We start from the raw sequence: 15,768 nt of genomic DNA, 5'->3' as shown, positions 1-15,768 counted from the left end.
AGACAACACATGGCTCACCCAAGTTTGCCCAGCGGCTAAGTGGGGAGATCTGAACCTGGGCTCTGACCCCTAGTCCAGTGCCCTCCCCGTGCCACAGAACGTAATGTTTGCTGTTGTCTCTTGCTGTTGTTTGTTGTCTCTCACCTCTGTTTTGGAACCACTAGGCCATTGCCTATTGTTTGCCATGGCTGTCTGAGGCTACATCTCTCTGTGTTGGTGAGGCTGCTTGGTGTCCTGGAAGAGGGCCACTTAATAGTTCCACGACCCTGGGCAAATTGCTTCTCTGAGATTCAGTTTTGTCTTCCTCCAGTAGGGTCAACACCTTCCCCACAAAGCTGCTGCAAGGATTGAAGGTCATGTGGATAAGACGCTGGGCACACATACCCACTTCCAAATGATGAGGAGGACAGGTGTGCCACTCCTGTCCACATACTCACTCAGCATCCTCCCTGGGATGGTTGAGACCCTGCCGTGCCAGCCAGCAGCAGGGCCTTCCAAAGGAGGAAACCTGGTTTGCTGACAGAGAGGAGCACTTCAGAAGGGTTAGCTTTGAGTCCTCGGGCAGAGGGCAGCCTGAAGCCCCAGACTTGGTTTCACGTTTCCATGGGTTCCTTTGCTCCTTTGCTCCTTTGCTCCTTTGTGCCTCTGTGCTCAGCCTGCCCGGGGGTCAAATAAAGATATAAGGAACCTCAAATGAGAGCCTCTTGTTGCTAAGCCAGCAGCTTCTGGGCTGATTCAAAGCTTTAGAATCTGAATTCTAGACAAACCCCACCAGGACTCTGCTGTGGCTGCCCCAGGCCCACTTCTGGGACCCACTGTCTAGCACTGGACATCATCCCAGGTGTGATTTCTCCCTTCCTTCTCCCTCCCTCCATCCTTCCTAAATAAGAATCACACCACCCCACAGAGGCCTCTAACCCACATCCCACATAGTGTCCACGAACTCATCCCCCACTGCAGTCCCTGACAGCTGCCTCCGTGTCTTTAAATTGCACATGTTGGAAGAGAGACCTCAGGGTGACTTTGTTTGCAACGACATGCAGGGAGTCAGCACACTCGGTCCCCCTTGAGCCCCAGAAGTGAAAGGAAACGCTTGTTGCCCCACCAGGAGTGGTTGCATGGGGACTTACATCTCATCTTTTGAAAAACAAATAGTTATTGTGGGTTTGTTTTATTATAAAAATAGCACAGAAAATAGAGATAAGCCAAAAGAAGAAAATCCTCCAAGAACCTAGTCCTCCAAGGAGACCATTTTAAATATTTCAGTGTATTCCCAGCTTTTTTTCACACATCCATGTGTATATAATTTTTGCGAAAGTAGAATTACACTATTTTGAAATATTTTCTCTTAATAGATTATAAACACTTTCTTTGATATGAAATCATCTTCTCCAACATCACTTCAGTGGCTGCATGGTATTCCATTACATAGATAAGCCGTAATTTCACCATTTCCCTGTTGCTTGATAATATAATCATATTTCCAGTTTTTCTACTATTCTAAACAATGCTAGAATAATTAGCCATAAAGTTAAGTCTTTACAACATCCTTGATGATTTATTTTCTTAGAATAAATTCCCAGTAGGGAACCCACTGAGACAGAAGGTCACAAGTGCTTTTGGATTAATCAGAAGAACAGTTTGAAGGGTCAGAGCCTCTGGCAAGGGCCCTGACTCCTGGTACCTCCTTGTGGTTCCCTGACCATCATATCAGCGGTTTAGCCATTCACCTTCACCACTCTTTCCCGTATTTGAAATAAGAACAGTGGGCAGAATCAGAATGTCAAAGGGGAAAGGCCCTTCCCCTGGGTTTACAAGTGGGGAAACAGGTTTGCTGAGTAGCACATGGAAGCCAAGTTGGGAAGCAAGGCCTGGAGCTCCCCGTCCAGTGCTCTTTATGCGTGTCCAAGGATCTTTCCCATGTGCTCAGCCTGGAGTGCAGGCAGGCACTGACTACAGGTGACCCACTGCCCTGACTGCTCCAGCTTCCCAGCGGTCACCCTGATCCCAGCATGATCTCTAAGCCTTCCTCATAGCCCTGACACTGTCCCAAGTACTTTACAACTGGTAACTAATTTTCATTCCTCCAACAACCCTCTGAGGGAGGCAATATTCTCCTTGATTTCTAAACAAGGGAGGAAACTGATCCAGGAATTCATGGAGTCAGGTTCACGTCCAGGCTTGTCTGACCCCAGAGCCTAATGCACCTCCCACTCTGGGCCCAGTAGCCTTGGCAGGTTTATCCATCAGGATTCACAATGCCTTTGACCCTTCCTTTACAGGTGTTCCGAATAAAGGCCATCCAGCTGGGGGAGAAACTCCTGCCAGCCTTCAACACCCCCACAGGGATCCCAAAAGGCGTGGTGAACTTCAAAAGGTAGGATGCCTTCTGATACCGCACTTGTGGCCTTGGCTGCATCTTGTGGAAACATGCACAGAGAGGGGACAATGCCACCGTGGTCATGGGAATCATGGGGAGTCAGTGGCACAGAGAAAACTGGCCTTAGCCAAGGACTCAACCTGAGCTGGTGTTTGTCACACAAGTGCCAGCTTCTTGGGTGTAGGTCGCACGAGGCCTGATCTTCCTGGCCTAGACAGGGGCCGCTGTGCCTCTGCGATCATACACTAACACTGCCCTGACTCACAGCCCTGCAGCTGTGCCCCTGCCACCCTCCCTCCCAGCTAGAGTCCCAGGCCAGTAGGCACACCACACTCTCCCACCATGAGCAGGAACCCAAAGCTGCCGGGAGTTCAGTGCCCTGGGCAGAGGGACCCCCTGGGTCCTGCACCCTCAGTCTCCGTCAGCGCTGGGTCTCAGGAGCCCAGTATCAGAACCCAGAGGGGCTTCTGGGAACATCAAGCCACAGGGGCTCAAACTCTGAGGAGGAAAGACCCTGGCCAAGGTCACATAAGTCAGTAATGAACTATCCAGGACATGAACCCAGTATTTCCAACTCCATTTTCAATAACATTTATTATAATTCCCCCATAATAATAATAAATTCTCACTGCAAAAAAAAAACATGGATTATACCAAAACTGTTGGATAAGACCAAAAAAAAAAATCACACGTGGTTCCACTAATCAAGAAACCACTGGTATATTTGTTTCCACTGGCTGTTTTAAAACATTGATCTTTATTGGTCACTTCCATTATTTACCCTCCTGAACGGTTGCTTAATTTGTTGTGTGAACTAGTGTCTTTCTGGGTGTGCACTAAGTCAAAGAGCTGGCTTAGAAGGTAGAAGGGACCCAGCTAGAGCAGGGTGGGCCAGGGCTGCAGCTCAGTCCAGCTCCAAAGCCTTCAGGGCACTTACCTGCCCCGGACTGCCCCTGTTGCTTACCTCTAGTGAGGGTGGGAGTGTATTTATATCCACTCATTTTCCAGATGTAGTGACTGAGACCCGGGGGGGTGAAGGGACAAGGCCAAAGTGAAGGAAACAGTGGTCAGCCAGCTTTAAGAGGCACTGAGGAGCATGACTCTTGCTCCTGGAGACCCCAGTGTGCCCCACTGTCTTGCTTGCCCTTGCTCTGTTTCTCCCTGGATTGCTGTCTCTCACAGTCCCCTAGGCCTTCCAAGCCCAGCCTCTCCATCAGCCAGAAGCGTCTTGGCCTCTCCTGGCCTCCAGGCACTTTATTTGCTTCCTGTGGCCCTTGTCACCCTCATCTTCACATTCCCCCACCGGCCAGGGAGCTTCCTGAGGGTAGGATCCATATCTAGTTCTTTGTTCATTCCTTCATCAAACATTCATGTGAGACACTGCATGCAGGAGGAAAGACTGATAGTGATGACAGCTGATCCTGCCATGTATCGAGCAGGGACTCAGTGCCTGGCATGATGCTCAGGGTTTCGCTGTCTGACTCACCAAAGTACTCCTCACAGCAGTGCTTTGAGGGTAGGTTTTTATATTATCCCCACTGCTCACTGTCTTCTATCTCACAGGCATTGGGGCCAAGTTTTAACCCATTTTGTTAAAGAATCAAAAGCTCTGCTCCTAATGCCGGCCGGGCCTCCCCTCAGACAGAAACCCTGCCACTCGTGATGCATGGAGCAGACCCAGGAAGTGAAGACACCCGGGGAGTTCTGGGGCCGTCCTTGAGGCCCTCCTACAACCTGGGCCTGGAGGAAGGCTGTAATATTTCCATCACACTGAACTCCCCTTCGGTCTCCTGAAGTGATTTCTTACCTCAGGGATCGAGGTCCGACAGTTACTTCCCCAGGGAAGGGAAGGAGGACCTGGAGGGGAGGTGGGGGCCCTGGGCTTTGGGTAGAGTTCCCGCAGGCCCCTGTCTGTCCTGGGGAGGGCCCCCCTCTAGGGCCTTGAGAAGAAAGGAGGACCCGGCCTGCTCAGCATCTTTACCTCCCACTTCTGTGGTCGGAAAGCGTTCCTGGGGTGTGACGTCACTTAAACCTCACAGTAGGCTAGGGAGGGGCCCTCAGGGCCCATCAAATCCCCAACTCAGTGCCAAAGTTGACTCTTCAGAGCTGGACACTTGGATCTCTGCTCAGATTGCTTTCCCACAAACATTGATCTTGGAGAAACACGGCCAGATGTCTTGAAGCCAAGACCCAAACACCTTGTCTTTATAGCTGTGCAGGGTCCAGCTTCTTGGGCCTCACCACCCCCCCCCACAGTGTCCGGGATAAGACCTTAGCTCAGACACACCTCACTGCTCCATGCATGGCACTCCCTGCCCCCAAGGAAGCCCCACAAACCACGACCCTGGCTGTCAGCTTTACCTGTGTCCCTCAGAGCCCAGACCTGATGCCACACAGATCCTGACATTTCTGATTAAGAAAGTACATTTATTTTTAGGCTGTTTGCATGCTGCCGGTGCTGTATACATATGTATGTATATGCTTATTTCCTGGCAACACCTCCCTCTCATTTTCTGGGTGAGAGTCTGTTGCTAAAAGTGCCTCCCTGTTCCACCAGGGAAAACGTCAGGGGTGTACACAGCCTGCATGGCGCTGAGAGTGCTCTTTGGAGAGGGCCTGCTGTGGGAGCTGAGCCCACACTGCTGCCTCTGCTCAGAGCAGGGCTGGCTGTGGGCAGCTCTGACCTGGCCCCAGCAGGAGGGGCAGTAACTAGGCCCCGTCCCCAGACTGCCAGGTGAGGAGGGCCCTGAGAGAAGGTGGTCCCCGGGTGAGTGTGACTGCTCCTGCTCCCTGGTGGCAGGCCTGGAGGCAGAGGCAGCCATGATCTGTGACCTACAGGGACCACTAGACTCTGGGAGAGGGGCAGTGGCCAGTCCAAGGGCCTCTGCGGCTGAATCAATCTAACTCATTCTCTGACACCCACAGCCTCACACACACGTAGACACTCTACTGCCACCCACCCAAATTGTAAAGGCTCAGAAACAGAGGGTTCCTTTGTCACACACACTCTCGCATCTCTATGGTTATGCACAGATTCACACACAAATATGCATGTACATGCACATGCTCCTGTCACACACAGACACACACATTGTAATAATTGCTTGCATTTATTGAATGTTTACTGTATCCCAGGCATGAAGACACAGATTCTCTTTTCACCTCACAACAACCACATGGGCCCCATTTTAACAGTGAAGAAACTGAGACTCAGAGAGATGAGGTAACTTACCCAAGGTCACATAGCAACAAAGCAGAGTTAGAATTAGAATCCAAATCTGTCTGGCTCCAGAGTTAATGATTACACCATACACGTGTGTGCATGCATACATAGGTGTGCACATACTCAGAAGCTTCCACCAGGCTGGGGAGGGGCACTGCGGAGCAGCCCCTCCCCCAGGGGAGAGAACACGGGCTGCAGGCCCACTTGCAGACTTCAAAGGCAGGTTGGGGAGCAGGGGGCAGAGCTTCCCATTGCTTCACAGGGCTGATCAGAAGACCTGGTCTCTGGATGCTGACTAGAACAGATACATTTGGGGCACAAGTACCTAGAATTTGTATTTGGATACAATTCTTCCAGCTCTATCACTTACTGTGTGACCTTGGAAAAGTGTCTTCCCCTCTCTGAGTCTGAGTATCCTAACCTATGGAATAAGAATCATGGTATCTACCTATGAAGTTGGATGTGAAGGTAAAAATAAGACACCACAGCTGTCTGGCACATACCAGGAACTTAACTCTAACAAACAATGTGTCATTAAGGTGTTCGTAATTACATAATGGTAACAATGACAGTAATTACACACATAATCTATACCTCAAATTGACTCTATGAGGGGTGTGTACTGTTATTTAACTAATGAGGTCTAGAGAAAGTCACCAACCTGCCTAAGTCCCCTAGCTGGGAACTGGAGGAGTCAGTGTTTGAAGCCCGGCAGGAGAGAAGGAAGGCGGCCGGCCCACTGTCCACCTCTGCCCAGGCAGCCCCACTACAGGAGGCCCACTTGGGAGGGTAAGCTTTGGGAGAGAGGAAAGAGGAAGGAGAGGCTCGTGAAGAGGGAAATGAGAACAAAAGATGGTTGGGTCGCTGGTGGCTTTTTTTAACTTTGAGTTCCTCTGTGAGGGCAGGAAGCATCAATTATTCAGGAAATCCTCTGTGGGTACCTGTGGCTCTCACAGAGATCACAAAATGGAGAAGAAGTCTCTTGGCCTGGGGGGAGGGGAAGAGGGACAGAGAGGGGTCAGCTCCCCCTTCATTATAGGGGGATATGGGGCTGTCTCAGGGAGACCCCTGAGGGAAGTGACCTCTGAGGCCGAGGCTGGCAGATCTCAGTTTGTATCCTGCCTCCACCACCTACCAGCTCTGACCTCTGCAACTCACTTCCCTCTCTGAGCCTCAGTTTCCTCAGGGATTAATGATGCTTTCCCTTGTGGGCTTTAAATGAAGTCGTGATGCAAACAGCTTGCCCCAGTGCCTGCATCTGGAAAGGCTCAATAAACAGAAGGTGTTTTATTTACTATACAAGAGTCAGGTTTCCCCTCTTTGTGTAACCTGTCCCTCCCCACCTGCCCCCAAGTCAGGAAAACACCTAAGGAAGTGGGTATGTTTATCCAAGTCACCTGCTCCAAAAGAGCCAAAAACTCGATTCTATTATTTCTGGAAGCTGGGAGACTGGTGAGTTTCCTGAGTTCCCTGGAAACCACGTCAGAGAGAAGGGCAGCCTCCTGGGAGCCCCAGCCCACCCCAGATAAAGCAGTGCCCCTCAGCTGGCACACTGTGACCTGCCAGACCCATGCCTGCCTTCCTCAGTCCTGTCCCTAAAAGACAGAGGGATGACATGGGCCAGAGCTTCCACAGCAAGGAAGCTGAGGGGCTTCCAGAGGCCCAGGCTGAGCCAGCCCCCAAGCCTGCCACACACTGGCTGCACCTTGGAGCCCCTACAGATAGGGGGCACTCACTCCACCCCACTGTGCCCTCACCCCCAGACCCCCACAACCCTGCAGAGGGAGGTTGACCCTCGTGTCCCCGATTATCCTAAACATCCCATAGGTAAGAGCATCATGATGCATGAGCAGAAGCTAAGGTCAGGGAGAGGAAGCAGCTTGTCCAAGGCCACTCCCCATCCGCACCTTCCTCTTCTCTTCCAATCCCCACAAAGTCCTAGGCACAGAGATGGAGATGAATTATCATACCCAGTTTGATGAATGCAGAAACTAAGGTACACAAGGAGGAAATGGTTTGACCAAGGCCTCACTGCTCACAATCTTAACTCTGCGCCTCCTGATTGCAGGTCTAAGGGAGAGTTTAAGTGACAGCTCCTAGAAAGGCAGCGTCCTTGCCTCTTATTGTATAATGAAAGAAGATGCCGCCGCATGGTGGTTGGGACAAGCTCCGGCATTAGACCAGCCTTGGGTCTGTTCCACCTACTGTGTGATCACCGTCCTGTGCCTTGGTTTCCTCATCTATGAGAGGGGCAGATGGGAGGACTACCCGAGGCCCTGCCTCTTCACTCTGCTGCCTTAAAAGCACTCAGTACCAGGAAGCGGTTAGTTGACAGGCTTCTCCAGCAAGGTCACAGGGTCATTTTGGCAACCATCTAAGGTGTTCATGAGACCTGTGTGGTTAGAGTGTGCAGAAATCTTTGCTCTGAGAGCCCCTGCTGCTTTCATTCGTAACCTCGGGCTCCCCCAGGGTCCAGCAACCCCAGTTGTGTGCTCTTAGCAGAACCACCCCCTCTTCAGGTGTGGGTTCCACGAAGTTCCAGGTGGGGGCCATTGTGTGTCCATAGGCAGCACTGACTGTAGGAGGAGGGAAAGGGCCAAGTGGGGTCCCTGCTCCTCATCTGCCCCCTTCAGACCCCAGACATGCACTGTTTACCCTCCACACACAGCAGCAATGATTGTGAGCCGTTGGGTTGCCTTCAGCCAGTAGACGGAAATGAAGTGTTCCTTGGGGTCTTTGTGGTCCCCAACGGCATTATCAATCTCAGCTGTAAATTTAGCATCACGTGTGTATCAGGTCTTGGCCACCAAGGCAGCTCTGCTAATGTCCCTCCGGAGCCCACATGTCTTACAGAAGCTGCTTGACAATAAAAGCACAGAATATTCCATGTCAGACTGGCCTGGGTTCAAATGACCTTCAGCAAGTTACATCCTCTCACCGACCTCAGTGTCCTCATCAGCTGAATGGGGGTATGAATAGTACTGACAGCCAGGGAGGATTAACTGGGATTGTATGGCAAAGCTCCTAGTCCAGTGCCTGGCACATAGTAGGTGCTCCTCCACGAAGCAGAGGCGCCAGTCCTGCCGGCAGAAGGGTGACCGTGGCTGCTTCTGTCTTTTCAGTGGCTCCAACAGGAGCTGGGGCTGGGCCATGGCAGGGAGCAGCAGCATCCTGGCAGAGTTTGGATCCCTGCACTTAGAGTTCTTACACCTCACCGAGCTCTCTGGCAACCAGGTCTTCGCAGAAAAGGCAAGTCTTCTTCCCTGCCCTCTCCCTTCCCCACAGAGAGCAGAGGGTGAGCCACCCAGCCTGTGGCAGGGAGATGGACTATGGGCCGGCTGGAGGGAGAGTGGGTGGGGAGCCCCCAGGCCTCTAGACGCCACCAGTGTAGCAAGTGATTGTTCCTGATGCCAGGCGGCAGGGATCGTGAGTGCAGGGAGTAACCAGGATTCCTCAAAGGGCAGGGAAGAGACAAAGCTGCCAGCAAGAAGGTTTTCCCTGGTATGTGTGAGCTCGGTGGCAGCCACACGTATGTGAAATCTGGAGAACGTGCAACAACTGAAAACTAGGCATCAGCTTGTGTTGGCAGGAATTGGCCACACAGCGCAGAAGTCCCCTTTCCAGAGACATTTAACTTTTTCGTGTGAGATCTGCCTGCTTTTTCCTCCCAGATGCCTGTCTAGCTCGTGCTGTCAGCAGGCTGGCAAAGCAATTTCACTCCACAGTAAAGGCACACGTCTGTTCCTTCTTATTGTTACTGGGCTGGCTATGGCCACAAGGGGTGCAGAGAGCTGGCATCCAGGCCTTCGTCCATCCTGACAGCTGGCCATTCCTGCCCGCCTGTGATACCCTCCAGGAGCAGCTCCTCAGTGTCACAGCCCTTGGCAGTCCCACTATCTGGAAGTGTCTCCATAGGTCTAACCCTAAACGCAAAAAAGGGAAATGTACACACACCACCCTCAGATACCACTTGTCCCTTCCTGAGTCCTGCCCTCCAAGAAGAAGGAGGCCCCCACTCCCCAGCCCTTCTCTTTCCCCCAAATGTTAGTCTCTTAGAATGCCAAGGGAGCTGGGAGATCAGAGTCACACCTCTGCCCAGTGGCTTCCAGTTTTGTGTCAGCCAACCAGCCTGAAAGCATCACCTAGCGCGCAGGTGAAGATTTCTGAATGTCGCCCAGGCCCAGGAATCTGCATTTTAAATAAGCATCCATGTGCTTTTTAGGACCACTGCTTATTCAGTGTGGGAATCCACCCAAATGTTCTTAAGGTCACTTCTCTGCGCTGGGGCTCACTACTACCCTTGAACAGCCCCTCATGTTGTCATACCTCCCTTCAGAAGCTTTTCCTTATATTGAGAGGACTCTGCCTCCCTGGGATGCCCCAGCTCAACAGCTCATGCAATAAATTCAATCCCACTTCTGATGGGTCTTATTTTCTGATCCTTTTTCCTGCCTCCAGGCCCTCCCTCCCCACAGCCTCCCTATTTCCACTGCTCTTGAGCCAGGCTCCTCTAGGAATGTCATGGCTGTGATGTTGGAGTGACACAAGGGCTCGGTCTAGTCCCTACTAGTCTGGAGATACCACTGCCTGGGCACCTACTATGTGTAGGGTACCAAATAGTAGCTCTCATTCTCCCATCAACCCTACGAGGTGTGTGTCTTCTGTTATCCCCATTTTACAGAAGAGGAAACTAAGACTCAGAGAGGTTCAATCACTTGTCCTGGGTCATCCAGCTGGTAAGTGATAAAGTAGAGACTGAAACCCAAGATTTTCCAGCTCTGAAGCCCACATACTTTCAAGACCAGATCAGTGTAACAGGCTTCAGGCTTTATCTCAAGAGTCCATCCACCTGTCTGTCTCTCTCTACATTTACATTCTCCAGCTACTTTCATCCCTCGTCATGCCTCCCACAGAGGCGATTATTGGCAGTCAACAAATTGGCCCAAATTCTAGAAGCGCTCGTACCCTCTGGGGGAGCTAATTTAGCCTGCTTCACTGCTCACCACCAGAACAGTTGAGAATAACTCAGGTACAAGCACACTCCTGTCCCTGATAATGGACTCCGTTAACATAAATGGATATGAGATCTGATGTGGCAAAGCAAAGTGCCGTCCCCTGGAAAGAAAGGTCTGACAGCTGAAAGCCTGCTTTCCCTGCTCCTCGCCTTGTAGGTAAATCTGCGAGCGTGATACAGTTCAGTCCCCGAGGGCCCTTCTGTCCTGCAGAGTCTGTACTGGGAGAATTCCGTGTACTGCCAGACAGCACACGCCGATGGATAATGCCTTCCTCCATCCCGCCTCTCTCCCTTCCTACCCCCAGAGGTTGCAAATCCAGCCTCTTGCTCCAGATGGGGTGACCTCTGCTACGCATTGCTGCATGGTCCCTGCCCTGATGCGTGTCAGACCTAGGGGCTGCTCTGAGTGATCAGATGCACCTGACTCAAGTCCTGGTTCTGCCACTTAAAACCTTGTGACCATGGGCAAGTGACTGAACCCCTCTGAGATTTGGTGTCTTGTCTGTTAAACTGAGATAATAGTACTGTATAGGTAGTTATGAGAGTTGGAGATCATATATGGCTCAGAGGAACTGAGACATGTTAACAGCTGTTGTTATTGTTATTAAAACCCTGAGATACCTGTTAGGGAAACAGGAATGTTGAGGAGCCCAGGCTTCTCTGGAAAGTTTCCTACGGTGTCAGATAAAATAACGTATTACCAGGCTGAACCATATGAAATTGCCAGAGTTTAACCATTTCTGACCTATTAAAAAGGCAGTTTTGTCTAGCACTTACAAATGAGTTACTATCACTTATACCAACCCAATTCTAAAAAGACTCGTCCTCAGAAGGGACACACAATGAGGAAGGGGTGAGGGGTGGGGACCGGCAGGGCCCCAGGCAGAGCAGTCAGTGCAGAGGTGGGGGTCATGCCCCACCTGGTACTTGAGCAACAGGGCAGGGCCAGCTCACACCTCCGGGTGGAACCAGCTGTTGGTTACTCCACTCTCCCTTCCTGCCTCTCTGGACCCAAACCAGCTGCCTCCATCCTCAGTGAGCTGGGAGTTGGCAGGCTTCCCAGGGAAAGTGAAGATGTGCCTGGTGTCCATCTCTCGGCAGGTCAGGAATATCCGAAAGGTCCTTAGGAAGATTGACAAGCCCTTCGGCCTCTACCCCAACTTCCTCAGCCCAGTGAGTGGGAACTGGATGCAACGTGAGTACCAGGCCGCTGCTGCCCCCTCCTTCAGCAGACTCCTGCCAAGCTTCCCAGCCCCACTGTGCGAGGCACCCTGGGCAGAGTGAGGAGCGATGCATTTATCAGAGCCACCTACCAGTGAGGCATTTGCTCGAGGCTCCTGGATACCACCTGCCTGCCAGACATCGGGGGGAGTATTCACTGCTCTCATTGCCCTTGTGACAGATATGATGGTTGCCATATAGGAAGGCCCTTCCCTGTGCATCCCCTGCATGCTGGCTGTCTCCAGCCTTCCATCAAGGCTACAGCCTTCCACTTCTTACCATGCCCACTGCAGCCTCCTTCATCATCCCCCAAACTTGCAGGAGTGTTCCAGATAGATGTTTACTACAAAAGGGGCTCCGAGAAAAGCCATGCATCTTCTCCCAGCCCCTTTGATCTGGTTCCCCACCTCCAACTTTAACTTTTTAAAAAATATTTAATCAGATCCTAACTATACAGCAATTATAAAAATCATGAACTCATCACTGGTATCTTCCACCTGTAAGAATCAATCCCAGGATTTCCTGCTGTTCTATGTTCAGAGGCTTTTTTTCAACCAGACAATTGTGGGTCACCTGTGGATTCTCATTCACAGCCCCCAGTTCCACCCACTGAAACAGAAAGGGGCTAGGGGCCCCCAGGATAGCACCCTTGATAAGAAGCAAATCTCTGCCTTGGCCTCCTGACCAAGGCCCTGGTCGTGTGGTCACAGCACAAATTGGTGGTGGCGGGTTCTAAGGGGCCTGCCTCTCGGAACTTCCCAACACTTGCACAGAGCCCCACCTCCACTGCCTCTACCCAAACAAGGGCCAGTCTCCCTTTCCCTGCCTCCAACCCCATTTATGGCATCAGCAAGGGCTCAGGAGAAAATAGACATTAGTCTAATCATTGCACAGCTGGGGGAATTCACTTTATCTCTTTGAGCCTTAGTTTCCTCTCCTGCAAAATGGGAGAAGAGCAGATTCTTAATGTTCTTAATGTACCTTAGAGAGATGTGGGAATGATGATCAGAAGCTTGCAGGAAGCAGATTTCACTTGTCTTCCAAAGATGACGTGGGGCTGTCCCAAAAGGTAATGAGCGCCCATCACTAAAAGTATGCCCATGGGGCCTGGAGGGCCAGCTGGCCAGCCTGCAAATATACTGTGAGGAAGCTACAGAGGCCCGTCCTTCTAACCCAGAGCTTCCATGATCCACAGGTCCAGGAAGCCCAGAAAATTAGACCCAGGAATTTTCCTTGGTAATGACCTCACTCTTAAGGAGCCTCCTGTAAAAACTGCTTATAGAAATGCAAAGTATTTTCAACCAAAACAGAGTGCCAAATTCCAAAGTGCTGGGAGAAGATGAAGGTTTGAATTACAGATTATGGCCACAGGAAGAGACAGTTCAATAACTGTTACTGCCTTTAATTGCAAGGCCAGACTGGGTAAAGAGATAAACTACGCAGCTGCCGGCGTTAGCTGCTCCAGGACAATGCAGCAAAACCCATAAAAAGAAAGAAAGGGGCGTGGCTTCCCAGCCTGAACAGCTACCTTGGCAAATTACAGGGGAGGCCCCCCAACCCGCTGACAAGCATAATTTTCTTTTCAGGCTGCACCAGGGGTCACAGAGTCAGTCACATATGGAAAATTGATTCATATTAATAAAATATAAATCTGAGGCCTGCTGAATTGCAGAGGGAAGGTTATAAAGAGCCCTGCTCATCTGGGCATCTGCCTTCCTCCTCCTCTGACTTTGGCACCTGGGGTCATCTCAGGTTTTCTGTGGTTTTCATTTTTTTTTACAGTGATTGTGTATTTTTTCAATAGATGATAACATTCCCAACTTGTATAAGCTAAGTTGTGTTCTTTTCTCCCCTTGAGTCCTCTGTGTAGCCCATTTGCAACCACAGAAATTGCAACTTAAGAGAGTCAAGGGACAACCAGGGCTGCATCCCAGCCCCAGGCCTCTGCTCTTGCCTGCTCCCCACTCCTGCCTGAAGCTGCGCTTTATGGTAACAGGAGGCCAGAACAGCCCGCCACTAGGATTTCACAGCCAGGATTAGTCCACCAGCCTCCTGCTGGCACCACACACAGATGAGACCAACCCCAGCAGAGCTGCTGAGAGCTCACAGAGCCACTAGCCCCTCATCTTGGCCCCTGGAGTGGCCCGTCCTCCTTGTCCACTGCCTGAATCCCACATCCTTGGTGAGAGAGAAGCGGCAAATGCATATTCTCCCCTGGAGCAGAAGCGTGAGCTGCCCATCAGCTCCAGCCTGGCGGCCTCCCCCAGCTTCATGCTGCTTTTCTGCCGGCAGCTTCCCAGGCTTGTAGGGTGGCTGCCTCCTGCTGCTGAGTGTGATGGGAGTGTGATGGGAGTTGTTGACTTGGACAGGAAGAGCAGAACACACCTCTGCTCTAGGGCTCAGCACACCAACTGTGTGCCTGTCACATTTACGGATCAGGAGACTGAGGCCCAGGGAGTACTGGTTGGCCCTGAGCCAGTGGCAGATCCATGTCTCTGATTCCCACTCCTGCTCTTCTCCCCGTGTGCCCCATGTTGCCAGGAAAGACACTACACACACAATGGCTAGACGGCAGTGGGACCTCCAGCCAAGGCCCTGGGAGACTATACACATATCCCCAAGAGGCTGTCACGTCTCAGTTGCCTGTGGAACTCCTGCGTCCTGCCTACCCTCTCCTGCACACACCTGCCAGGTGAAGCCCTCAATCTTGTCACTCACACAGTCTGCAGTCATATGATGAAGTCCAGGTTTTTTGGCTTGGCATTCAAGGCCCTTCCCTGCCTGCCTTCTGCTCATTCAGGGCTCGCTGGGCACCTGCTGTGTGCCTCACATGTGTTGGGCATGAATGTGAGTCATACGTGGTCCCTCCCCACAGCCCTTGTGGGGGACAGACTCACTAACAGGTGCTGAGAACACAGTGCTGGGAGCAGCCAAGGGCAAGGCTCACGCCCAGCAATGTGGGCCAGCTGCTGCTGGAAACTTCAGTGTTGTGGGACATGGAGAAAAGCCTTCCTGAGCTGAAGGTGAAGCAGCAAGGAGGCATTAGCCACGCAAGGTGGGGAGGGGTATCCCTGGCAGAGGATCATCACAGGTGAGCTCAAGCATGGAAGGCAGCAGGGAGGGAGATGCTAGCAGTATCTGGGGTGGAGGAAAAACAGTGAGAGGAGGCAGGCCCGGGAGGTGAGTGTGGTGACCATGCCCCCGGCTGTGTGCCCAGCCAGGGCCCCTTCTGTGGAGGTTGACCCGCTCTGACCTCCAGCTTCCCCACACCCTCCTCTGCACAGACCTCCTGCCCCAGCCGTGGACACACCATCCACATCCCGAGCCTGGCACAGGTCCGCCCCATTTCTGTGCTTGCCTCAGCTGTGTCCTCCCCCTAGGAACGGGGTTGCCAGGGCAGAGGATGGGGGAGAGGATGCTGTGCTGGTTCCATCTTCTCTTGTCACTTAACGAAGTCCAGCCATACTCACCCCCTCCCACGTCTCCCCAAGCTTTATCTGATCTGTTCCCATTTTTATAAGTGCTTGTTCCGTTGCTGAACCCCTGCTGGGCCAGGATTTGTTTATGGAGGGGCTGGCTGGGGCCCTGAAGGGCTGGTTTACTGAGGGGGCCTCCGGTCACCCCCTTTCCTGGTTCCCATCTGTCTTTACCCTCCGACTTTTGGTCCTTTCTTCACACTTATCCTTTCTTTCTGTCTGTTTTCATTCTCTGATTGACTGTGTAAAGATGCAGAAAGTGAGAGCATTACCAGCTTGGTGGCTTTGGCTGAGCGGTTTAGGCTCAACTTTCACTTTTCTCATCTGGGAAATAGGGTTCATAGTGCTTGCCTTACAGGATTCTTGGGAATATTGTTGGAAATAATCCAGTAAAGCTCCCGGCCTCAGCAAATGGTAACTGTTGCTGTATTCTCAATTTCTTTCTCTCTTCCCC

General features: G+C 51.7%; 1 protein-coding gene across 1 annotated transcript in view; it reads left to right on the top strand.

Annotated features, from left to right (window-relative positions):
* Positions 1–15,768, top strand: part of MAN1C1 (mannosidase alpha class 1C member 1) — a 122,039-nt gene that overhangs the window by 93,791 nt on the left and 12,480 nt on the right. The window contains exons 5-7 of the mRNA XM_072975087.1: positions 2,283–2,377; positions 8,726–8,852; positions 11,719–11,812. Coding sequence (XP_072831188.1) covers positions 2,283–2,377; positions 8,726–8,852; positions 11,719–11,812 — 316 coding nt within the window. The remainder of the gene's footprint in view (positions 1–2,282; positions 2,378–8,725; positions 8,853–11,718; positions 11,813–15,768) is intronic.

This window comes from Vicugna pacos, chromosome 13, assembly GCF_048564905.1.
Source record: "Vicugna pacos chromosome 13, VicPac4, whole genome shotgun sequence".
NCBI lineage: Eukaryota > Metazoa > Chordata > Mammalia > Artiodactyla > Camelidae > Vicugna > Vicugna pacos.
Note: the sequence above shows the minus strand (reverse complement) of the source record. Positions and strands in the feature narration are given on the sequence as shown.